Source organism: Manacus vitellinus, unplaced genomic scaffold (genome assembly GCF_001715985.3).
Source record: "Manacus vitellinus isolate BGI_N305 unplaced genomic scaffold, ASM171598v3 scaffold_67_pilon, whole genome shotgun sequence".
Taxonomy (NCBI): domain Eukaryota; kingdom Metazoa; phylum Chordata; class Aves; order Passeriformes; family Pipridae; genus Manacus; species Manacus vitellinus.
Window position 1 is genome coordinate 2,452,625 of NW_021940737.1, and position 26,200 is coordinate 2,478,824.

The 26,200-nt window shown below is 38.3% G+C and overlaps 1 protein-coding gene across 2 annotated transcripts in view; it reads left to right on the plus strand.

Annotated features, from left to right (window-relative positions):
• Positions 1-1,777: 1,777 nt before the first annotated feature.
• ZZZ3 (zinc finger ZZ-type containing 3) overlaps positions 1,778-26,200 on the plus strand; it is a 31,046-nt gene continuing 6,623 nt past the window's right edge. Inside the window, exons 1-9 of one of the 2 annotated variants that reach the window (XM_008925947.3) lie at positions 1,778-1,925; positions 3,602-5,173; positions 16,915-17,053; positions 18,436-18,583; positions 18,666-18,784; positions 19,088-19,159; positions 19,339-19,440; positions 20,450-20,545; positions 24,300-24,452. In XM_008925947.3, the coding sequence (XP_008924195.3) occupies positions 3,654-5,173; positions 16,915-17,053; positions 18,436-18,583; positions 18,666-18,784; positions 19,088-19,159; positions 19,339-19,440; positions 20,450-20,545; positions 24,300-24,452 (2,349 nt within the window). In that variant the 5' untranslated portion in view covers positions 1,778-1,925; positions 3,602-3,653. The remainder of the gene's footprint in view (positions 1,926-3,601; positions 5,174-16,914; positions 17,054-18,435; positions 18,584-18,665; positions 18,785-19,087; positions 19,160-19,338; positions 19,441-20,449; positions 20,546-24,299; positions 24,453-26,200) is intronic. The other variant, XM_018083766.3, reaches the window with a different exon arrangement.

Below are 26,200 nucleotides of genomic sequence, written 5' to 3' on the forward strand. Positions count from 1 at the left end.
TCATTTCAGTGTGTCCTGCTTAAAGTTTCCAGTTTTTAAAAATAATTATTCCCTCCCCTCAAACTGCTCTGAACAAAAAATCCTGCTTGGGCAGAAGTTCTTTCCCCTGCCTTGGTTTCTCCTCTTGTGATGTTTACACAATCTTTTTGCTGTGTCTAAAATGCTTTTACTCTCCCCAAAGGCAAACAGGCCCAGCAGGGGTTGTGTCGTTCCTGCTGTGAGTAAAATAAGGTTGATTTGGGGGAAGAACATCAGGAGAGATGAGTACAGATCTGGCAAAAGACTGACATTACTATTGCAGCCATTCCTGAAACAACTGATGAGAATGTTCTTTACTTAGGGACTGGTAAAGTAATTAAAAATTCTGAGATTAGATCTCCTTCTGATTGACCCACTGTTATATTTTGTTTAAAGATTTTTTTCTGTATTTTTTATTTTTAACAAAGTTGCTGAGCTTTGGTGTTTTTGTTGAGGTGTGTTGTTTGTTCCTTACTTTTGATATCTCCTATGTATCTTTCCAGTCAGTTAAAGAAAGGGATCTTTAGGAAAGGCAATAATATGGGTTTTAAGTAACTTGCATTTTCAAGTGGTTTTCCTTGCCTTCTTCTTTTGCAATTCTTTATTTCTCTTATTATCATGGTAGTTCTCTGCTGCATGTTAAATTAAGAAATCCCACTGAATAATTGAAACCTGATTTGATTTAATTATCTACATAATGGAATTTATGATACTTGATGTAACATCACTGTGGAAACATCTTGTGTTATTGAATTTCACTACAACTAGACATAATTAATCTCTTCTCTTATTTAGTTTATATTTTGAGTTGGCAACTTAATAGTGAATTCATTTTCTGCTCTTACCACTCTGAAATCATAACTAGGACGAGAGTAAAGACAGTTTCCAGTAATCTAAATATAAAAACTGTGTAGAACGAAAAATGTGGAGAAACCTGCCAGCTTGTGTTTCACATCGTGAAGTGTTTGAATTGTCAAGATGAAAATCAGCTCTTTTTTATGAAGTCAACAGAACATGAAGAAAGCTTCAGTAACCACAATTCTTTAGTGATTTATGGTGCCTCCAGAGCAGTAGGTGTTCTGTTAGATGGGATTGCTGGGATGTTTTTTCAAGTCATAACCATTGGGCATTGGCAATGATGCCCAAACTGGTGACAGCAGAAGGCATTGTCTGACTTTGTGATCTGCAGATTTATCTCTGTCTTTCAATATCTGAGTTCTTTCACGTTCATTATAAACAGGGTATACATATTGTTTATACATATTGTTTTCCTTGGATGTGAACTCTAGAGAGCATTTCGGTCCTGTTGTGGAGGAGAGGGTTGTTCAGGGATTTGGAGCCTATATACGTTCAGAGTTCTGCTCAGTTAATTAAAATTAAAGAGCAGGAATAATTGTTTTTCACTGTGTATCTAATTATAAAATACATTTGACAATGCATTTCATAACTCATTAGTTGTAATACCTTTCACTGCTTGTTTTCTTGTGTCTCTTCAAATATCTTCTGAGGTTTGAACACATGACTGTTCATTTGCTTACACGTTTAGTGTGTGATACAGAGAATCACTTAGAAACTACCAAGAAAGATGTTTTACATTTGAAACCTAAATTAGTATTTCCCATTCTTTCTTTAGGTAGGACGCTTCTAAAATTGGTAATTTCTTCTTAAAAAAGCTTTTACTGTTTACGTGCCCTGTTGCATTTTTCATTTGCAATGATTTAAGTGTTTTATTGATATCTTTATCTTTTTCTCAACAGTTTTCAAAGTCTTGTTAATGTGATGGCATAAACTAGTAAAGCACTTGGATCACGCCATGGATATCAGCAATGGTGATTGATATTATTTCAGTGGCACAGAGTCTGCTCTATGAAATGCCAGAAGTTTATATTTCTTCTAGCTTTGCAATGGTAAGTTTTTTACACTTGTACTAAGTCAACAATAACTTTTTATCTTGTCATGTAAGGTCTGTTTCTTTAGAAAGTCACATACCAACAAGTCAGTAAAGATTTATTCTTACACATGGTTTCTAATGTCTGTTGAGTGCAGGAGTAATTACTGATCAAAGCATGCATTTGAATTTGGTTTAGTTTATTTTATTGGTATTGATTTGAGGTGTATTGGTTAAGAGTGTGCTGGTCTTGTGCTGTTCTCTCCTTTCTGTGCCAGGACCATTTGACACTTAAATAGTAGATTGGTGAGAATTTATGTTCCTTTTTTACCTTCTTTGCTGAACATGAAAAACACCTCTTGAAACAATTTTCTCCCTTTGTCGTTTTCAGCCTTTCTAAGTAACTTGGGAAAGGTTTGATTCCATATTTAAAATTTTAAGTCTTCACATCACGTGTCGGTTGAACAGGTCTGTATAACCTGGGATTTGGTAGATGAAGAAGGGAAGGCCATTATGCACAAATGTGAATCTGTTCATTAGCATGGCTGTTGTGACAGGTCTGTGGTGATGTGCAGTTTGACACATTGAATTTTTAAAGACTAAATGAATAGAAGGGTAAGACTGAACTGATCTCTCTTAAAAATGTTATTTTGAGGTTGTCGAGTACTCTCACATTTCACCCTGAAATGTGAAATACAGACACCCTCTAATGGGATGTTTGAAACTCACCTTTGAGTTTGAATTTACTTAAATCTGATGTCGGTGATGATTCATCTCATGGGAAGTTTAAAAGGGGAGGAGACTTGGGAAACCACCTGGTCCCTCATAGGAGATTGCTGAGAGAGCCAGGCTTTTTGGTGTAAGTGATGCAAAAATACACCTGAGGATAAGAAAAAATATTTTCATTATAAAGACAAACACTGGCACAAATTGCTTGGAGAAGCTGTGGAATATCTGTGCTTTTTCAAGACCCAACTGGTGGACAGTGTCCCTTGTCCCTACATCTGAATTCAGTCCTGATGTTCATTTGGACAGGAGGTTGGACAGGGTTGCCTCCCAGAGTCAAGTGGAATGATTGTATGATTCTGATTCAGAAATGTTGTTTTATTTCATTTTTACTCTTAATGACTGTAAGTATTTTTTTACTGGTGTGTGCTCTATTTTTCTAATTCCCTGTTAAATTAGAATTGCAGTTCTCATTAATAAGTGATTGGGTTTTGCTTTAAGCAACAAATGAGCAAGCAAATGTGATTTTAATGGTTTACTTCTCAGTGTGTGAAACCATGTAGCTGGAAACAGTGGGATATTAAGAATGCAATCTCATACCTCTTACTTGAACAGACAATAATACCAGTACATTATAACATAGGTACAATACATAAACCCAGTATATTTTAGTAACCGAGCCCAAGTGGAACATTCCAGCCTTGCATAAGGCATAAATATGAACAACATTCCCACACAAGTACCAAAGCCAGAACAACCACAAATACCAAGTCAGCTACATTGTAGCTGAGATGGAAAACTTTTTACTGACCTAAAGAAACAGCACAGGAAGAAGTGGTGTGAGTATGTTGCATGGGCTTGCTCAGTTTTACACTGGTACATTTGTGCCAAAATATTCTTTAGATTTGCCGTGTCCAGAGGTGATTTTTAAGTATTTTTTCTGACTATTTTATTTCCATTTTGTTGAAGGTTTCCCCATGAGTGGATCAGGATGAACATACTTTAGGGGACTCGCCATAGTATGGCTGCTTCTCGATCTACTCGTGTGACAAGATCTACAGTGGGTTTAAATGGTTTGGATGAAAACTTTTGTGGCAGAACATTAAGGAACCGGAGTATCGCTCACCCAGAGGAGGTTTCACCCCATCCTCAGATCCGATCCAGGTCACCAAAGAAGAGGCCAGAGTCTGTGCAAACTCAGAAGGGCAGCAACGGGGGGAGAACTACTGATCTGAAACAGCAGAGCGCTCGGGAATCGTGGGTGAGCCCCAGGAAGAGAGGGCTGTCTGCTTCGGAGAAGGATAATGTTGACAAACAGACTGTGGAAAACAGCGATAAAAAGCCAGCAGAGCCTGTCTCACCGGTCCTGAAGAGAATTAAGCGCTGCCTGCGCTCCGAGGCACCCAACAGCTCCGAGGAAGACTTGCCTCCCAAAGCAGAGAAGGAGTCATTGGAGCACAAGAGCTTGGTGTCGGACAATGACGCGGCCCCCGCGGGGACTAAGCGAGCTTGCCGGTGTCTTCTACTGGATGATTGTGAGAAAAGGGAAGTTAAAAAGGTGAATGTCTGTGCAGAAGGGTTTAATAACTCTGCAGTCGTCGAAGAGGTTGCAGGTTATCAGACTGTCAATGGAGTTGGTGAGAGAGACTCCAATTCTCTGAACTGTGATGACTGTCAGCTTGACGGGAGCGCGAAGCAGAACAGTGCTGGTTCCCGCCCGCCCAAGGACAAAACAGTAGCAGAAAATGGAAACTCATTTGCCCCTTCTTCGTTGTTGCTCAACAACAGCAAAGAGGACAGCGTTGTAGACCATTATGTGCCTTGCACAAACTCCCAAGAACAGGTAAAGTTAGAGGACCACAAAATAATCAATGACTGCTCGCCTGAGGAGCGTGGTAGTCAGGCATACGAGCCAGCTCCAGGGTCCTTTTCTGAACTCCAGCCATCTTTGTTAAGGGATTCGGAGGAGGAGGTGGATGTTGTAGGAGATAGTAGTGCCTCTAAGGAACAGTGTGCTGAAAACACCAATAGCAACCCCAGTGCTCAGCATGACAGTGCATCAATCTCAGGGGAACCTGAACCACATCCTTCAGTGCTGAACTGTGTCCCAGCCCCGGTGACGTCGATGTTGGAACTCCAAGAACACAGATACACGCTGAGAACTTCCCCACGAAGGGCTGCCCCTGCCAGAAGCAGCCCCACTAAAAATAACTCCCCCTGTAGAGAAAACGGACAGGTCGAGGAGAATAATCTTAGTCCTACTGAAAAGAGTGTCCCTGTAGCTATTAATAATAATAATAATATCAATGGATCTCCCAAAAAGTCCGAAGAAATTAAACAGAATGAAAAAGAGAGGAATTGTAATACGGGGGATCATGGGAGTGATGGACTAAGAAAGCCACTTTCTGAGACTAGGCTTGTTGCTGGATATGTTCCATCTGCCAAAGAGAGTGCCAACATCCACACTGCAGAGGAGGATGAGGAAGAGCCTGATGTGTATTACTTTGAATCAGATCATGTGGCATTGAAACACAACAAAGAGTATGTGTAACTATGGTAACCATGAATTCTGCTTTTGTTTCTTACCAAAAATATATATATAAATCATTAAGTATTTAAAGTCCTTCCACAAAAATTTCAGTGCTTTATAATTTTCGTGCTCTTCAGTCTTCATTTTTCTTCCTTGTTTCTACCTCAAACGAAATTAAACTCTATTTAATATGCAGTATGGTACAGCAATGTGGTTTATACATTTCTAGCAATAGTAATTCTTAAGCCAGAACTTGGTTTTTTTGGGGGGAGGTTTTTGTTTTGTTTAAAAATGCATCTGTTATCTCTTTTCTCTTAAAAACTAGCTGGAAAGATAAAACCAAAGGTATAATAACTTTTAATTAGATTTCAGTGATTTATCAGCAATATTTATGCAATAGGCACTGCAGATACAGCTTATGCAATTAGCATTCTGCTGTACATAGAATTTAAGGTTGGAGACTTTCTTGAGAGTGTCGTGAGAAAGAGTCATCATTATTGTGTTAAGGAAGATTAATTGATCAAATGCAGCAATTCCAAAACTTTATCCAGAGTAAATTATGTCTACATTGCTACTTATATTCGTTAAATGTAAATATAGACGTGTTCAAATTATTATTATATAATGCAGATGATCTTCAGTTTGCTTCATGTGAAGAGTTGAGCCACTGGTGGTAGTTTCTGTAAATGATCCCAGCACAGTTCCTGTGGATATGGGGCACAAGGCACAGATGATTGTTTAATCCAGCATGACTGGGGTTTTTGATATTAGAGTTGCATGATTTTTATAATGAAATCTTGTTCGGTCTTGGATCTGAATAAATCATTTTAATCAGAAAATTTGGAATTTGAGCATGGTTTAGACAAACTAGGATTTCAAAATAACGATCAAATATCTGCAGCTTCAGCCATCAGTCCAAAGTGGACACTTTCCCTGGTAGATAGAAAACAGATTATTGTTCCCTAAATTGTAAATGGGAAAAATGGACTGTTGTCTTTTGACTTCTTTGGATGCTTTAATGTCTGTGTGTAATATGACTGTCTCTGATGTTAGCACGCAGATCCAGGAGCAACGGGGGATTTTTTGAATTTATTAGGAAAAAAATTGCAGAGGTCACATCAGGCAGTTTTAGCAGAATGAGGCAGATGCAGAGAATTCCAGGTTTCCGTGCTGTTAATGTAGGTTTAGCTCAAGGCAAAGGCTCTTCCCTTTGCCTGGGGTGTTTCTGGCTGAGCAGAGTATTGCTGCTGTTCTGTTCATCAGAGCTTCAGGTGCTGCACAGCTTTGCTCTTCCTGGCCTTCATCAGTTTGGGGTTACAATGGTTGATTTTTTCCTCTGCTTTATATCTCTCTTCTCTCTTAAAAGCCAACTCAGAGAGACATTAGCATCTTGTCTAGCTCCAAGAAGGCTTTGAATGTTGCCACAGAAGAAAAAAAAAAATCTATATTCCTGTGTGTCATAGAAGCAATTTGATATAGCTGCAAACTTACATTATTCCTTGTTACATTACGTGGCTTGATGACATGCATATTCATACAGCTGTTTGCACTCTCCAAGAAATTATTGTGACTTGATAAAATATGAATATCCCAAAACCTTCAAGAGCTGTTGATAAGACTTGCTACAAGGAGAACAACTAAGTGTATATTGTAGTATTTCTGTATGAGTTTTGTTGCTTTTTGAATCCTGACGTGTTTGAACAACATTCATGCATTAATATTTCTGGGAAAACTGGATTATATAATGGGAAAAATAATCATCACAGATTACAGAATATTATTATTCAGAGAGAAGGCTGAAATGATGGATGTTCCCACAACCTCTCTATTAAAATAGATCTCTCCTACAAAGACAGATATGAGATCTCTAAACAGAAATTTTACCACAACACAGACATTCTTGTAGATAATAACAGACTGATCTGGGGGGTTGTGTAGTTGTAAAGTATTGCTAATGTTAATTTTTCTGTTGCTACACACATAATTGGAATTTTTGTGTATTGTAATTCCTCTCAGAAAAATATGGTTTGGTGCATATTTGAGAATTTTGCTTCTGTGTTCTGGCTCAGAACCGTTTGCATTTTCTCTTGAGATGCTTTCATCAAGACTGAACTTGTAGATTTAAATCTTCTTACACTGCTGAATTTTATATGCTGTGCTCAGTATTTTGCATATGTCTTTCCTCAGGAGTTTCTCATATCTCTTTGCTGTATCTTTTTATAGTGTAATTCTTTCTCATTCTGCAGTAGCTTACTTTAATTTTCTATCTTGTTCACTGTTTTATTCTCAGTACTTTTTCCCCTTTGCCCAATGTTTCATTTAGTGCCTTTTTTTCTTTCTTTTTTTTTTTTTTCCTTCTTCCTCTCTACTTGCTTTGGAGATTTGCAATGCTTGGCAGCTATTAGGTTGCACAAGGGGAGAAATCTCAAAATCTCAATTTGACTTTTAGCTCTGGGTTCTAGATGAAAATGTAATTGAGGAATTGAGTTTTCACCTCCATATAATGTGTTATACAGTGCATTTCTGAGATTCTGTGAAGTGCAGTTGGCCTTACAGGAACCACTTAGATCTGTGGGTGAGATCAATAAAACACAAGAATTAGATACAAGCAGTTGGCTACAGGCATTTAATTGCAGGAGTTAAGACCTTGTGTTTGCTCAGTAGATGGGTATTTTCATGTCTCTTTATTACTTGATAGTATTTAAAATCATAATAGCTGCACTGGCATTTAAAATGAAGACAGATTAAATGGAAGATTTTAATACACCTCTGAAAAGCCAGTCTTGTGAATTCTTCCCTGTGATGGGTTGTGTTGTTGCAGAGACCTTGGAAAGACAGAGGACCCTGTAGGATCATACAGTCACATTTAATATACACTTGACAATTCACAGGAATGCTGTTTCTCTTGTGATCCACTTTTAATACTGTATAAATGGGAGAAAAGAAACGTTTGTGAGGTTTCCTGTGGTATAGGTTTGGTATTTTGTTCACTCACAGATTTTCTCCTGAAGAATCAGATTAAACAATTCTGCATAAAAGTTCATCTGACTGCACTTGACTATTGTCAGACTAGTCCCTTGCAGTACCAGTTATTCAAGAACTGCCTTAAACAGAATATTCCTGAGGTGTAACTGTTATGTAATCCTATTCCTAAATTTCCAGTTCTCTAATCTTCTCATTTTACCTGCACCACGTTTTTTCCTTAAGTGGAAAAGACAAAGTATCCGTGTCTCTCTTCATATATATTGGCTAATAATAATAATAATATTAGATCAATTTTGTGAATTATCCTCATATATCAGCTATATGTCTCAGAATTAAGGTAAAATTGTTCACACAGTAGGGATTTATGTCAATGTCCAGATAAATCAGATACTCCTGACATTCCTTTGTAACCATGTCATGGAGCTTTGAACAACTAATTCTTCATTTTCCTGAGACATACAATTTTAGTCTGTGGGGACTTTGTTTCTGACTTTTTTCATCTTAAGGAAGAAAAGGTGTAAATCAAGTGAATACTTTTCGTACTAGATTTAATACCTCTGATTAATTTATAGACTGTAACATCAATACAGAAGAATTGATGAGTGTACATTTTCAGTGGTGAAGAAAAATAGAAGTTAATAGGTAAAAAATGCATATATGCCATATGTATTAGATTACAGTGTGTTTTAATTCATCCTTTGTTTCACAGAAGTGGTGTGGCTTACAGTGATATTTTTCTTAAACTCCCTATTTCTGTAAAACTAAAACATATGGAAAATTGGTGTTTTTTCAGACAGTACTTTCTAGTTTGGTAGATTGGTCTGTGTTTTAAGTAAGGAACAAAAAATAAAAGTGTCTTTAAGTAAAGTCACGTAGAAGTTGGATGCTGCAGCTGCTTGATCTGCAAAATAGAAATGTAATGGAAATCAATTAGAAACTTGTAATATGAGTTTCTGATCGACTCCAGTTTGGTTTTGCAGGTAATTGTGTTATTAAAATGTGATATTGTAACAGGCATGTGACCACATTTATTGTTGAAATCCTCATATTCTACTGCAGCTTAAAATATGAAGTATCCTGAGATTTTTTTTTACTGCCAACAATACTTTATCAGGTTCCATAAAATAATTTCTGTCTATAAAGACTTGTCAATGGAAAAGTTATGTGACACAAATTTTTTGCAGGACTGTAGATTGAGGTTTAGCTTAGGAGTATTGTGTAATCACAGAATCATGTCTTATAATCACATAAACTGTTCAATAAACACCAGAGCTGTTACTTTGCAAGAGATAATACCTTGGGCATGTGCTGCCTCAGCTTTTCCCTGCCTGCTGATGGGCACACTCTGGGAGCCTTTAAATGTCAAGTGCATTTGTCAGATGGGTTTTTGTTTCTCTGAACACAGTGACCGTGTTGCCAACCCCAATGCTGGGGAACAGCACCAGCAGACCCTGCAGTCCTCACTTAAAGTGGAAAGCAAAGCTTGATTTCTCTTGCATTTGTGTCCATTACCCCTGGAATTCTCTCCTGCTTTGCCTGGTTTTGTGCCTGTCCCACCTCCCAGAGTCCCCCACTGCAGCAATCCAGCCCTGGGAACTCTCCAGCACAGGGATGCTTTTCCCTCTTGGCTGCCTTGGTGCAGCACCTCTGGGTGTGTGGGCTGATGGATTGATTGTGGAATGGGAGGAGTAACAGTTGCATTCTGCTGGCTTTCTCTCCTGGAGACAGTGCTCCTGGTCTCTGCCCTTTTCAAGCTGACAGTTTTTGGAGGACACACAGGAATTCACTTGTCGTTCCCACTTGGATCAAAAATCACAGAAGCAGAAAATACACAATTATTAAAAAAAACCCCTACTACCACCACCCCCAAAATTACAATTTTAATGCAGAAGAATGTAAAAATTTAATTTGGAAATACTTACCATTTCTAAGGCTCCTTAATAGTAAATTCATCTAAAACAGAAAATTAAGTATCAGTAAATAATAAAAATGGTTTTGAGGTGTAGGAAATACCAGTTGGAAACAAGTATCAGATGCAATGCAATCATGCAATGCAACAAATATCAAATGCAAGAACAGATATCGGAACCAAGTGGAAATTCTTGGTCCTGATTGAAAAAAAGAAAACGGAGACAACACTAAGAAAAGATGGGGCAGTAATGTATTGACCCAGCACTGCTGTGTGGAGAGTAAAGCTCTGGCTCTGGTTTTGGCCACACACATAAGGAACACTTAAAGGAGCAGTAAAATGTGGTTATACCAGTTATATCAGTGTAAAGCACGTGTGGTGGCATGAGGAATAAATTATGTCACCATAATTCCCTGTTTGGAAGGGGTGGACAAGTGGTTCACTAAAATATTAATAAGCATAACAAGGCCACCACGAAAATGAGAAGATGCTGTTTGTGCCCTGTGCTGTGAGAATGTGTGTGCCTTTACTTGCCAGTTTTTAACTAAACCAGCTTGAAATTACCCCATTACTGGCTTCAGTAGGAAATATCCTCCTTTTTGGTTTCCTTTGAACTTTGTTGGTGGCAGGAATAACCAGGTGGTTTGTAATTTTTGATGATTGCACACCTTTATTTCGCTTTGGATAGTTCAAGGTGAAAATATTGCTGTTGTTTTCTCTAACAGCCTTTGAAAGTTTTATGCTTCCCGAACCAAGGACCAGCTGTGTCCATGGTTTATTATAGTGACTAGTAATAAAAATACACATTTACTAATTTTCTTCCTTGTTTCTAACTTTTCTTCCCATTTTTTAACCAAAGAATGTTGAGTGAATGATGCTTTGTATTGCTGTTAGAACATTCATCTACTCATGGTTGTGCATAATCTTGTCATTCAGTTACTTGAGGGGAACATGTTAATTTGTTCCTGTGGCAAGAATATGCACCTAAATAATTGGGCACGTGTGTGTCTTCCTTGGATGAGAACCTGCAAAAGCTGATGTAGAGTGAGCTGAAGGAGTTCGATGATCAGTGTTGTGAACTGTCTCTGATTCCTTTTTATCAGAGGATTTCTGTACAGTTGGGTCAGAAGCCCCTTCTGAGGGGTTGCTTTCCCCACCATCTTTTTGGAGAGGAATATCTAAGTGTATGTTCTGGAGGAATCTGTGTGGTGTATTCCCTCTGCAAAGGAATTGGGACCATTCCCATTAGAGATGATGAGAGGGGAGGAGAAGTCCAGGATGTGCTGTCAGTCAGTCTGTCTGTGCCCCTTGGGAAGGAAACAGTTTTACTGCCATTATCTCATGTACATCCAAGCCTTGAAAACAGAGGAATGACAGGGACCTGTTTCTTTTTCCCTGCAGACAAATACTTTGGAAAGTGCTGTCAGGGGAAGATCAAAAGGCTGTATTATAAAAACTGAGGGAGGACTGTTGGATGCTGTTTTGTTGACAAGACTGAAACAAGTTCCATGTTTGCTTAGAGGCACAGAGACCTAATTGCTACTAAAAATTCTGAAAACTTGCTGGAAATGTGGATATTTGATGAAGGTACTTTTGTACAGCTGATAGTAAATCCTGCTGAGTGTGTTGGACAGCTCTTGCCAAGAATGAAGCCCATAGAAATTTGTGAGTGGGTGTTCTGTTTGTGGGGAAGAGTTAGGAATTTAGGAAAGAAGGAGACATCACGGGCTCATAACCAGTGAAATACTGTTCAGAGGCTTGAACTATGAAGTCTGAAGCTGTGAAAGTTAGAAGGCAGGCAAAAATTGGAGTGGAAAACAGTTCTTTTGCATCCAGATGAAACACTGCAGTGGAATTTTTTGTTTTACTTTAGGATTTGTTGGTTTCTTAAAAATGTCCTTTAGAAAAATGTGCTTTTTGACTCAGTTCTATTTTTGTTTTAAATAGGTGTGAGGATAGCAGTCAGAAATAGTGATTTGTGTTCTGTTCCTTGGAGAAGCCATCTAATGTATACTTCAGTCGTTTAATGTATAAAATGGAGGTGCAGTTTAATTATTTACTTACCTTTGAAGTATTTTAAAAGGTCTGAAGCACAAATACTAAATATGGGCAGTGAAAGTGCAGTAAATGACAGAGTGTGTAAGGAGGTTAAGCCAGAGTAGGAAGCAATTCCGTGATGAGTTGTAGAAATGGCTGTAAGTAGATTATCTTGGTCAGTGTCTGAGCTTTAGGTAAGTAAAACCCTGCCATATGCTGCTTTCTCCAGGCAAAGGTGCTTTTCTGAGTCCTCCCAGGGGTCGATGTGTGCATTACTGTTATTGATTATGCCCTTAAACTCTGCTCTGTTTCTGAAGGGAGATCAAAGAAGGGCCACTCTGCATCCTCCGAGTCCAGCACTGAATCCCAGCCCCTTTCCACAGTGAAATTAGAGATTTTTTTAAATCTTGAATGAGTAGCAGAATAATTTGCAAGAAAATTTCATGTCAAAATTACTGTACTGTCACACTGGCAAAGACTTCAGACCAACCTTAAAAGCTGAGAGCATTTTCTGTTATTTGTGGGCACAAACAAAACCCAAACAAAAATCCCCACTTGCTGCTTTGAAATGACAGGGTTGTGTTTGATCTGACTCCCCACATTTCTCCAGGGAGCCAGTCCCTCCAACTACAGCTGCCTTGGGTAACTTGGAAATTCTAAATGCAATTAATGTTTCCCTTTTCCTACAGTAATTTACAGTATTATGTTTAATATCCAATACTTTCTTGTCTTAAGATCCAATAAGGGATTTTTTTTCCCTGAATTGCTGTTATTAAACCAAAATCCAGAGTAATAAATGACTTGGGTGTTGGAGAGCAGGCTGTAATCTGTACTTTGCTGGAGTGCCAGCAGATGGCAGTGAAACAAAGACTTGCTCAGATGTGACTGATACAGACGGGTTTGGTGTCACAGCTCTTGGAAATACGAATTTACAAGGTTTTTTCTACGTATATTTTAGCCATGTTTTATTATGAGGCATGTATACTCCTTCATGTAAAACAGTTCCTACCTGCACAGGAACTAATCACTATTTCTAAATTGTGGTACATGTATTTTTACTGTCAAAGCCCTCAAATTGGTGATACTACACATCTTAGCATAGTGTGAACTGTATAACTGTAGAAGTGCAGTTAGTTTTAGGAGTGGGAATTGGTGACCACCAGCTGCACAGCATTTTATAAGTCAAGAGGATAAATCACTTCTTTTTATTTAGGCATCAAAGTACTTTTCTTTGCAAGGTACTAAATGATGTGAGGCAAGTAAGTTGATAAAGTAATTTTAAGTGAGTTTGTCTTTTGATATTGGTTTTGAATTGATTTTGATTTTTTTTTTCTTGGTGTGAATGTAATCAACAGCCACTTTATGCCAGCCACTGATTTAAATTAGCTACCTAAAAGTTAGAAATCTTCATTTTGTAGTATCAGTTTCTCATCTCACTCATTTGATTAAGGTTTAAAGTACAGTAGAGTCTTCTCTTCAAGGGAAAGGAAACCTTCAGAAAGCAGGGAGGGACTGGCTTCTGTGACTTGAATGACCCTTACTGTAATAATGAAAGTAATTTATTTAAAAATGCTGAATGACGTGGCCCCTTTTACAGGCTGATGGCCAGTCATTTAGTATAAAAAATGAGTAAATTTAAGAAACATGCCTCGCTGTTCTCAAGCTTTGTCACCGGCAAGGGAGAAGGTTGCTGTGCCCCAACTCACTGCTGGAATAAGGGGCATGGAGATGAACAGGGGAATAAGGAATTGCTGGTGGCAGGACTGGCAGAAATCTGGCTCTGCTCTGTGATAGTTATTTCATGGAGCAATCCGAAAGAGTGGAATATTTATCACTGCCAAAGAAAAACGGGAGCAGCAGGAATTCCTGCTGATCATTATCAATCTGTAAGAAGTAACTTTCTTTCTTTAAATGTCAGTCCCTCAAAAAGCCACGTTAATCAAGGTTTTTCAGCACAGAGTTACCGGAGCTGTTTCTGTACTATACTGAATGATTCAAGTGTTCATCCAGAAGATTCCTGGCAATTAACATAATTTAAGTAAAATTGCAAGAGTGTTTCAATACTGGGATTGTGGAAACACAAGAATTCCATTCTCTAGAGCGAAAGTTTTCCTGCAAAGAAAAACTGCCCCGGGATTTTTATGTGCCAACAAGTTATTGTTTATTTATTTAGCTTGAGGAAAAGTGTGACTTAGTCAGTGTAGGGGGCATGACTGTGAGGTTATTTAGTTGTACGAGTTTGTTTTGTTTTGGCAAAGGATGTGAGATAATTTTTATTGGTAATTACTGAGAGACCTTTCAGAGCAAGTGATGGAAATGTAGCTGGATGATTTAGAGCTGGCTGCTCTTTGCCTCGTTGAAAGGTGGAGCCAGTTTTGCAGGATCTGGTTACTTTACCTTTATTAGCCTTTCAAATTTGGAGAATTTTAACACAACTGCAGGAGATGGTTTGAATCAGAACTGTGCTTACTTACAAAGGACCTGGAAAGATGGGTAGTAAAATTGTTAGCTGGCTTTTTTTCCCTTTTTTTTTTTTTTTAACAGTCCTGGAAATTATTTACACGGTGTGTTTTGTGTAGAAACAGTATGTTAATGTTTGAGACTAAGGGGCCAGAACAGACAGAGGCTTCAAAAAAGTGCTCAGAGTGTGTGTTGCTGCTTTTTCAGAGAGATATTTGGCTTTATTACAGTCATGGAGGGCCAGAGAGCCTGTACAAACCTGTAAAAACAGGATTGGTTTGAAACTTAAGCTACACAGCCATGGAGTGCTCTCTAAAGTCATGATGGAGTTGAAAGGGCAGGGCAGTGGTTCAGGAGTAGTATTTTCAGTTTTTTCCCTTGGCAGTGTGAGACCCCAAAATGCACATTTTTGTGTGTTTCAGTACTTCTGATAATGGCCTGGTAAAATTGCAGTCTTATGCCAGGGCTTCAGAATATATTAATCTGTAAAAACTGAGCATGGAAGTTAAAGGAAATAGCTCCAAGTTAATCCACTTCATAGCAGAGGTATAAAACAGTACTGGGAGATGTTTCTGTGGGAACAGTTTGTTCAAAAACCCCTTTTCTCTCTTGAATTATTTCACTGTCCTGCTGCTCTGTAGCCACAGATCAGCATCATGTGTCATGTTTTTAAATGATCCCAACATTCTTGTATTTTTGCTTATTTCCATGAAGACCAGTGGGGTCACACGAGTGTTTTAATGAGGGAAGTCACTGGAGTTCAATGTTCTTGTTTTGTTGTTATTTCTCCCCAAATGTAAACTCATTTCTTTCTGTTCAGAGTAAATTATTTTTATATATATATATATATATATATATAATATTTATATATACCTGCCTTTTTCTTAGATGCAAATTTGTGCACATTGCTGAGCCTCTGTTACCATGACTGTGTTAACCTGAGTTTTGGCACCTGCTGATGGAAACAGGCTGTCTGTGGTCCAAGTTCATATATTAATGGCCTATTTCATATAAGTAGTAATAAATTTACAACAGAATTGTGTCCTACTGTTCTTAAACCAGCTCATTATTTTAGTTTTAAACTTCAGAAAGTATAGCTATATTTTATGTTTTCAAATGTTACATTTGAGTGGAAAGAAAATGACCCTTTTTCATGGGGAGGCAGCAGTCTAGGCAGAAACTTAAATTTTTGAAGGTACAAAGCCCGTATTTTGGCTTGAGGCTGTTTACTTCACTTACACCCTTACCCAATTACTAGTGCAGTCCACTGGAAAACTTGCATTAGCTCAGTAACCTCTGGATCTTTTCTGCCCTGCACATGGAATTCACTGTGCTGGGCTTGTCTTGGCTTTAGCAATAAGGGAACAGAAAGAAAACTTAGGAAATACTGTAGCAGTGAATAGCTCTTGCTTGACTTTAGTATGTGTTAGGTTGTATTTTGTGCTGGACCAAATTACAGTTGTAATATTAAATGTCAGAAAACCTTTTCTTGGAAAAAAAGTTGATACATAATAATTTGCAACAACAGGGGCCATGGGTAATGTCAGAAATGGGCAGCTGTAACTTTAGAGCTAATAAAGGGTATTAAATGTAGGTAACTGTTTTTTAAAGGCTGTGTTAAAATATGTGATCTCCTGCCTCTGAGTCAGCTTCATCCAAACCAGTTTGGGGTGCAGGTACAACAGTCACATCAGGGATGCTCAAAAGTGTCTGTTAAATAGCCAAAATGGTGTGAATCTGGGATGGCAGGTTTGAGGGGACACCAGCATTTTCATTCAGCTTCTGTATTCTTAGAGGAATCTGTTTTCTATGTGTTTATTTTGCAAATTGCTCATTCCTTGGTTTATTGTTACCTTTCATAAATGATTCTTTTATTCTGCTCTAGGGTGGGGCTTCTACAAAATGCTGAGATACAGTTTCCAAACCATTCCTGTCCAGCCTGTGCATAGTTGAGCAAAATGTTAAAGTTCTGTGGTAGAGTAATTTTTATTGGGGCAGAAGGAAGCTAATAGTGAAGTGGAAGAGAAATTAGGTCATTTTTTGGGTGGTATTTTTAACTTTGTAAGCAAAGCTTGTTGAGAATATGAATAGAGGTTGTCCCTGACACCACATTGCTTTAGCTAGTACAGAATTTACATTTAAAGGACATCACTGGAGAGCTGAATTTTTTTTCTTTACGGGTTTCTATTTCACCTACTACTTCAAACATATTTGATATATTTTTAACATAATTCAGTAAAAATGTCAATGAAATGTTTCAGATAAGCTGTGAAATCTGGGAGTAGCTAACCATGGCCAGTGTTTAGCTGGGGGGTGTCTGTGAAAGGCCAATCAGTGAGATGTTTTCCTTTGTCTCTGTAGTTATCAGAGACTGTTACAGACGATTGCTGTACTCGAGGCTCAACGGACTCAAGCAGTTCAAGACCTTGAAAGTTTAGGCAGACACCAGAGAGAAGCACTGAAAGATCCTATTGGATTTGTGGAAAGACTCCAGAAGAAGGTATTTCTATGGGCTTTTCCTAAGTCTTACTTGGAATTTTTTTTTTTTAATTACTAGTAATTCATCATCTGTAGAAATCTGAGCATAGGTGTATTCTTGCATAAATATAGGTGTATACTTGCATAAAAAATATGAGTTTAAAGTCCTTTATCTGCTGAGCAGCAATAGCCCTTTGATTTCTTCTTAGATCTGTAAGACATAGGTCTTCAATGATTTTATTAGATACACTTTCTTTCCCTTTTTTGGGTACGTAGAAATGTGATTTTTAAATTTCTTAAAAGTAATGTAGGTATTTTAAGACAGCCTGAAATCTGCAGGCGACTGGGAAGTATCAGATCAAAAACTCCTGATTTTTCTCATTTGAGAAAGGAAATGTTGTGCTTTGAGTGAATTTTTTAGGGTATTTCTTAAAGAACAGGAAATGTAGTTCATAGCCTAAACCCAAAAGGAACACTAGAAAACACACCTGAGTTACAGACAACAGAATATTGTCTGGGAGAGGAGAATTCAGTTTGATAAGGAAACATTTTGTTTTGAAGCTTTAAAAAAAAACAACCCTGTAGTAACAGGAATACTGAAAACATGTTTTCAGCTTGAATACTTGACCTTCTAGTCTGGTAGCAACATGTTGTATTTGAGTGAGGAATGAAGTGGGTGTTTTATGGTGCTCTTTTCCTAGAGTTGTAGAGACCTGGAAGCCCCTTGGTTTCAGTAGTAGCCTTTGTGTTAAATTCTGAGAGGAGTTCATAGTGTGCATGATGTAAGAGTGTTGCATTTGATAGTCATTTTATGGGGGACTGCTGAAGACAAGTGTCTGGTGTATTTCTGTCTCAAAACCAAAGGAATGATAGTCACAGAGTTGACCTTTATTTATAGAGGTGAGCTTTATAACAGTTTTGTTCTAGGTGTAAGACAGGAAAATCAGTGTAAAACAGACATTGATTTCTTTGATGGGAGAATTTCAGGTGATTTATCAGATGATAAAACTCTGGATCTTATGGGCTCCTGTGTTAAGAAAGGCACAGATCCTGAGCAAATGGCATGTTTAATGAAAAGCAGATAGGCAGTAAGAGGATACTGAAGTTGGAGACACCTGATTTCAGCTATGAATACACACTTCAAGTTGTCTGCTCAATAAGCCATCATTGACCGTGCCGCTGCATATTTTATATGCACTGTTGTGTATTATTCTTGAAAGAAACCTTCTCCTTAAAAAGCCTGTGTGCTGCATGGCACTTCAAAAGCTCTGATTTCCAATCCTGCTGTTAACTAAAAGCAGTGTCGGGTTTTCATAACGTTCCAGTATTTGTAGCTTTTGTTTGGGTGTAGAGCAATGCTGTTAAATATTGCTTTTCACTCTGCATTCTTGGTGTTTTTTTCAGGTTGATATGGGTCTTCCATATCCTCAGAGAGTCGTTCAGCTCCCTGAGATCTCCTGGGACCAATACACCACTAGCCTTGGGAACTTTGAGAGAGAATTCAAGAACCGAAAACGTAACAGTAGGAGAGTGAAGCTGATTTTTGACAAAGGTAATGGAAAAGTGGGCGAATGTCACGAGGAGGAAATGGCCAGTGGGGAGGTTTAGTAATTCTTTCTTTGTGTTGCTCACAGTAGGTATACCTGCAAGACCAAAAAGTCCTTTGGATCCCAAGAAGGATGGAGAGTCTGTGTCATACTCTGTCTTGCCTTTAAGTGATGGTCCAGAAGGTTCTACCAACAGTCGTCCCCAGGTAGTTATTAAACAGGAAAGAAAAAAAATTTACAGAGTAGTCATTTTAATTTGTTTTTTTTTCAATATGCATATGTGAATAATCTTACCTGTTACCTCAGATGTTCATATTGGTGCTGGTATGTCATTCATGTCCTCAAATCCAGGAACTTACCTTTGGTTTAGGCAAATTTTACTTCAAATTCTCCTGCCTTCATTTGGTGTGGGTTTGGTTTTACTTAGGGAGGAGAAGGGTTCAGATGCATTTCTCCTGACCACACTTTCTCTAAACACTTATTCCATTTTCTATCCTGTGTTTGAGCAGATGATAAGAGGGCGACTTTGTGATGAGACCAAACCTGAAACTTTTAACCAGCTGTGGACTGTAGAGGAACAGGTAATGGGAAACTCTTTCATTTTGTAGCTGGGATAACACACATGAGCATAAAAGCAAATTGTGTGACAATGTTTGTAGCACTTGGGAGCTCAGGGTCACATGTCTGTAGATACTTACCTCTTGACAGCCCATACCTCTGCTAGGAAAAATGTATTTATTCTTCTTCACTGTTGATTTAGAAAAAACTTGAGCAGTTGCTTTTGAAGTATCCACCAGAGGAAGTGGAGTCCCGACGGTGGCAGAAAATAGCTGATGAACTGGGAAACAGAACAGCAAAGCAGGTAACAGGTTAAACACTTGGAGAAGCAATTGCTTTTCTTGACTTTTTTTTTTTACTATCAGTAAAGAAAATTCAGTATATTTTCAGTAATCACAGAATGTAAGAGCAGGGCCTGCAGTTCACTAGTAGCACTGCAACCCTCATACTCCATCTCAAATATAGAATGTTAAAAGTGCCCCAGAGCCCATGACAAAGCTGCCAGACCTGGTTGTTCATTAGATTTTGACAGCATGCATTTAATTTTATACAGAAAGTGGAGTGACACCAACTGTGCTCAGACTGAGTTACACTGGAGTGCTGAATTTCCTGCTCCTCAGTAGTCTAGAATCGTATCACAGACAGAAGAATTAGTTCTGTACTGGGGCTGAGATCCACAACAGACAAAGATTTATTGACACCAAGTATTTCTGCATCTGACTTACTGGAATTCTTCCCCTAAAATGACGGAATGTCTCCATTTTGACAAGAAGTAAAAAATGCTGATGTTCTGTGTTTACAGTATTTTAATTTCTTCTGTTTCAGCTGAAAGCCCAGTGAACTATTTCAATATGCAGGATTACCTCATCTCTGATCATATTTATGCTTACAGGTGTATTTCTCCATACCTGAAAAAATGAAGGTGTGCTCACCTATTTCATAAATAAAATATAGACATCCTTTCTGCATGGAAACTCTGTACAATGTACCTGCCATTGTTAAGAGTGAGTTAAGTTCAGCTTCAGCAGGGAACAAGCTACTGAAGTTCTTTCTATCACAATTTTTTCTAGATTTTCTGTGTATATTTGAAGAATGGTAATTTTTTTCCTCTGAAAGCTGCCAGAGTGTCTGGAAATAGTACACATGCAGCATTGCAAGATAGGTACCAGTTATGTTAATTGTCATAAAGGAAAAATGGAGGATTTCTTGTCCTAATATTTTGAACCAGTGTAGCAACACTGGCAAAACTTTAAAGTGAAGAACCACTTACATTTCCTTCGACAGCTAACTGTGCCATGTTGTTTTTTTCCTAGGTTGCCAGTAGAGTACAAAAATATTTTATTAAACTGACTAAAGCTGGTATTCCAGTTCCGGGAAGAACTCCAAACTTATATTTATATTCCAAAAAGGTGAGACAATATTACAGCAGAAATTCTGGTTGCATTTCTGTGCAAGTTGAGTTGACATCATTAACATTTTTGACAGATTTAAGTCTTGATGAGTGCATTCTTACTAACTAGTTCCACCTTGCATGTGTTTCTTACTTAGTAATCTTTTTCTTTTGCCAGTGGCACTGTGGAGTGAGGTGGATGGTAATTCTGGTTTCACATTGACAGCTCTTGGGGACATGGAGTGTCAGAAAAGAGAATGTTTTGCAACTGAACTAATAGGATTGAATTAGGGTCCTTTTCTCATTTGTAAATTTACTATAATTGATCAAAAAGTGATAATGAAAACCCTGTTGGAAGAAGAAAAGCCCTATAATTCATATTATACAGTAATCTTGTAATTAACAAACCCATATAAAATTACATATAACTGAACATGCTCAATTAGCACAATCATAGGCTTCAGACTGAAATGTCATGTTTTATTTTGATTTGCAACATGATGATTAAAATAATGTGGCCATATAAATGACCATTAAAATGCAGTGCTTTTCCTGATCTTGGAGTGGATGAGAAAAGGGTATAGTCCTGAGAAATGTTAATTTGCAAAAGAAAAGACTAAATTTCAGTGCAGACCAGTCACATGCTTTAAGTAATGTGGTACTCCTGGGTACTGTTGAGGACTGTAGACATTGAAAGAGGGCAGTCTCAGGTTTTGGGGTGGTTTGGTTTGGTTTTTTGGGGAAGTTTGTTTGTTACCACAGTATTAAAACCTCTTTAAAGTGGCATTTGGTGGAGTAACATGACTTTTCTGCATCCAGCTATCTGGGGTGTTTTCTGATTAAGAACAGAGAAAACCTTACACTGATCCTGCAAAAAGACAAATTTGCAGGTTGAATCCCTTAAAAAGTTGGAAACAAAAGTTGCTGCCAGAGGGGTGACAGAAAGATCTCCCCCAGCTTGTGTCCAATGATTAAAAATGTGAGACACCCCCAGCTGTGTTCCCTGAAGTCACTGCACACAATAACTGCTTGCACTGGAGGCTTTCCAGTTTGCCTCCCATCCTGGTGACACCGTTTTACTTTCACCAGGATTTTAATCTACTGTTCTGCTCCATAAACAGAGGCAGGGCAGGTGCAGGTATGACTCTGTCTGCCACCTTGTCTATTGGAAAAGTGCTTTCTGGCAGAAGAACTGACAAAACCAGCTGGAAATACTGGTACCTTAAATACTCTGATGAGATTCAGCTGCCAGAATTCTAAATTACTTGTACAGTTGGGGCCAATTTCTGTCTTATAATATAAGAATACCGTGGGACTAATTTCAAAAGGCGTGGGAAATTTAGTTCTGAAAATCATAATCCTCTGAGTTCTTTACGTCACTGTACCACTTTAAATTACCTTGGTCACGTGTCTTTTCTTCTTACTCTTGGTTTTATTTGGAAAGACTGTTTTACAGAATGTGTGCAATGCTGTATTTGATAAATAATGGGATTACTTAATCAGTGCATGGGGGACATTTTAACCATATTGTCCACTAATTTGAACAGTGATCCATGAAGCTCTTTAAGCCCACTATAACCAAGAGTAAAAGATACTTTCCAGAAAACTCTTGACATTCTCGTACTACCACGGGAACACTCCCATTCCTGCAGGTTTTTCTTGGGCTTCATACGTAGAACAAACCCAATCATTCCATCTGCTCTCCCAGTGTGATTCATCTCCTCACTGCCAGGTTGTGAGAGGAAGGTCACTGTGCCCTGCTCTGGACTGAGGCATCATCTCCTTTTCGTATTTGTAGCCTGTGTAAGAAACAGAGCAGATGAAAAAAAAAATCAAACAAACAGCATTTGTGGGGGAACTGAGCTCTCAGGCTGCTAATAGAGCTGTCTGCTTAGAGCCCAGATTGACAGCACTGCACCAGGCTCTAGTTGTTCCCAGGTCTCCAGTGGAGATAACATAATGTGGCAGAAAGGAAATGCAAGAGCTGTTGGCAGCCTGGGCCATGCTTCTGTGATGATGGTCCTAATTTTGGTGTGGAGGCTGCACATCCAGTGTCACTGCTGTAAATCTGCTTTATTGCCAATAATAGAGCTGTGGGGACTGGCTGCTGGGGCTTAAAGCACAGAGCTGTGGGGAAATGAGAAGCAGAGAGATGTTTAATGTAAGGAATTGTGTCAAAAGGGATGCTTCACGAGGAAATACTTGCATTTCTCCGTGGGGATTGCCCAGGATGCTTTTTTAAAATGGTTACTGGAGAAGTGAGAGGCCTATTCAGTTCTTGAACATCTCACTGAAGTTGCTTTGTGTATCTACTCATATGACATAATGTCTCTTCTGACAAGTGATACAGGAAATCAAGCAGGATGCATGAGTCTGTTTTCCTGTATAACCATTATCTACTGTGGGTGAAAATAAACCTGCATCAGAGAAGTAGGGCTCTAGTACTCAATTCTTCAATTATGGCTTATCATTTTCAATTTAATGTTTATATAATATCATTAGTGCACCTGCTTTTAAGCTTAATCCAGAAAATACATTTCCCAGAGGAAAAATGATTTTTAAGTGTCTGCTTTTCAAGTAGTATTTCAATTCATTTTTTAGCAGAGGTAGATCATGTTAAAAAAAGAGAATTCAGATGCTCAGTTAAATTCCTAGGTCATAACTGTGTGCATAACAGTGCTGCCATATAAGCACAGAGGGTTTTCCTTTCTTGATTCCAGCAGAGCCAGTGCAGCTCATCCCAGTTCCTCGTGATGCTTCTCCCTGCAGACACATCCAGAGATAACTTGTGTGATCTTTGCCTTTGCTTTAAACTGTGCACAACTGTCAAATAATGCTGGATCCCTCTGTAGAGATAAACACAGTATTACATGGGGTTTTTTTAAATTGAGTTGTTTTTTTTTTTAAATTCAGGAGTGTCAGATTTGACATTAAAAATGTCAAGATGCTGGTCTGCAAAGTAGCTGAGTAAAAAGTTTCTTTCAGCCCAAATTCTTCTTTTTGATATTTAATATTCTTCCATTGGGGAATAAGTAATAGGGGCTGAGTGCCTTTTAAAACTGGCATGCATTCTACACCTTCAGGCAGCATTAAAGTTGAAAGGTTTTAGATTTATGCTAATGGAGTAATTTATCTCACCTAATGTTTTTTAGGTTCCTTTTCCAGGCGGTGACAGTGAAAAAAAACCTTCAGAGAGCAGTTCTTTCTGTCTCTTAGAAACCTCTTTTATGGTGGAATGAATTGCTTTTCCTCTCCTGGACCAGGAAAGAAATATGGATAATTAGCTTAGACATAGATTATATTTTTTTTAAGCCACAAGTAGAAGAAGTTGATGAAGTGTCCAGCATGGACTGGTCTCTTGGCTCTTGGACCTGTGCAAAACTACTTTGTTTAGTCTCAAACTCGCACCATTGGAGCTTTTTTAATGTTTTTGAGCTTTGGTTCTCAGTCTTGAGAATTGCCACAGCTTTGCTTTGTGTTTTGTCTCCTGCTGTCAGTCTGATCTGTTTGGATGGTTGGGGTTTTATGGGAAGGGCTCTTCCTTGCTGCCTTTTTACCAAGTGTTACCCTGTTTATCTGATTTCACTTGTTATGGGGAGAAGAACCCCAGCTGTGTGAGGCTCTGATACAGAGATTAAGTAAAAATAATAAGCAAGATGATAGATTTTTTTTAGTGCAAAAGCCCAATTTTCTGGCCAGGTTTTTCTCAATGAAGATTATTTAAATGATAACTGAGGGGCTGTTTTTAAAAATATACCGTTTTTTCACCCTAGTCATCAAGTAGACGGCAACATCCTTTAAATAAACATCTTTTCAAACCTTCAACTTTCATGACATCCCATGAACCTCCCGTTTATATGGATGAGGATGATGACAGATGCAGCTTTCACAGCCATATGGACACTGCAGCAGAAGAGGAAGTATCGGTATGTCACTGAAACCAGAGAATGTCTTGCTTACTGTCATTTGTTTAGTGAATAATGTGAGGGTTAGGCATCTTCACCATAAAATAAATATCATCAAGCAAGTATTAAATTCTATGAAATTCATGAGTATAAACACGTGGTTAATATAAAGGCCTCCAACAGCAAAATATTTCGACCGAATCAGGAAGGAAATCTGTAAAATAAGTCATTTAAACAGCTTTGTCCTGAAAGAGCTCAAACAAGTTTTAACTGCATGTTTTTAAAAAGTGATCTGGCATGACATAGGTTTGAAAATAATGTTAACTGTACAGCTGAGGTTCTGGTTAAAGATGTGTTTTAGAAAAGTCATGCTGAGCTCTGGTAAAGTTCAAATGCTGTTCATTGCTTTTTGTTGCCTTTTAGTGGCTGAATTAATGATGGATTTTGGACAGTCCACTTGCAAGTGTGAACTAACAGGCTGAATTGCCAGTCAGCAAGCAAATCTCTGTATTCTTAGAGGCAAATTCTAGTAGACATCCTAACCCAGTGAGTTACTGCCTCATGCAGTGTGCTGCTCTCCTAATTTATCACGTGCAATAATACTGCAGGAATTTAGACCAATGTCCTTCCCATTTCCACACAGAGTCATGGAGGGACTATCTCCTATTGCTGGGATGCTGGGCAAGTTTCACAGCTGCTGTGAACCACTGTGGTTTTCCTGAGCTTCCACTGAAGAACCTGACTTGTTAATTTATTTTTCTGTGTGAGAAGCTTGTTGCATAACAGAAGTCTTGAGGCCACCCACTAGGAGTCCATTCATTTTCTTCATTGACTTTTTTACCTGCGCTGCACAGCCTTCCTTAATTATTAAATTTACTCCTCTGTTTCTCAGTCTCAAATCCCATCTTCACTCACATGGTCTGTTAGTTCATCTACAGACATTCCTGATAAATTCACATGTTCCAGGAGGAACCTTAAAGGGCCTGGAAAGCAAAAAGCATTTTAGAAGAGATGCAGTGGAACTGTTTTTGAGCACACATGCTTTTGTTCTGTATTATTTTTAAATACATATTTTCTAACTGTTCTGACCAGTTCTCTAAAACATTTTGGGTTTGCTGTGGTGTCCTAACTCTAAAAAATGTAGGCACCATAAATCAAGTGGGATTTATTCTAACTGGGGCAGAAGTTGCTGTGTTATTTTTGCAGTGATAATGGTGGACTTGTACCCCCCTCACCCCACTGGTTCTTTGTTTAATTTGGCATAATCTTCCTTCAGTAGTGCAGCATTTCCAGATGGACACATTTCTGACTTGAAATAATGTAGAGAGACAGAGGTGAGCTCAGTTACAAAGAGATCCCCATTATCAGTGCAAAATAAAAGCAGTTGGGAAGCAAAAAGAGGATCATAAACTGTGTTCAAAATAAATGTACAGGATTCTGTTCCAGTGTTAGAAGTCAGGTCTCTTAGTGACAGTCACTATCTTGGAGGAAAATACTTTGCTGTGCAGAAGAAATGCAGTGTAACAAGAAAATGAGGTTTTCTTTGACTTCACAGTGGAATTACCAGGTGCCATTCCTGTGTAAAGACAAAAGATTTTGCCTGAATGTTACCAGTCAGCCTGACTGGCATAACTGTTCCTGAAAAATTATATTTTGGTATAAGTGAGTTATTTCCAAGTGAAGAGACAGTGTTCCCAGCAGAGTTCATTTCCTTTTCAGTTGTGATTTCTTAATTTTATGAGTAGTCTGACTATTCCAGAATACAACTG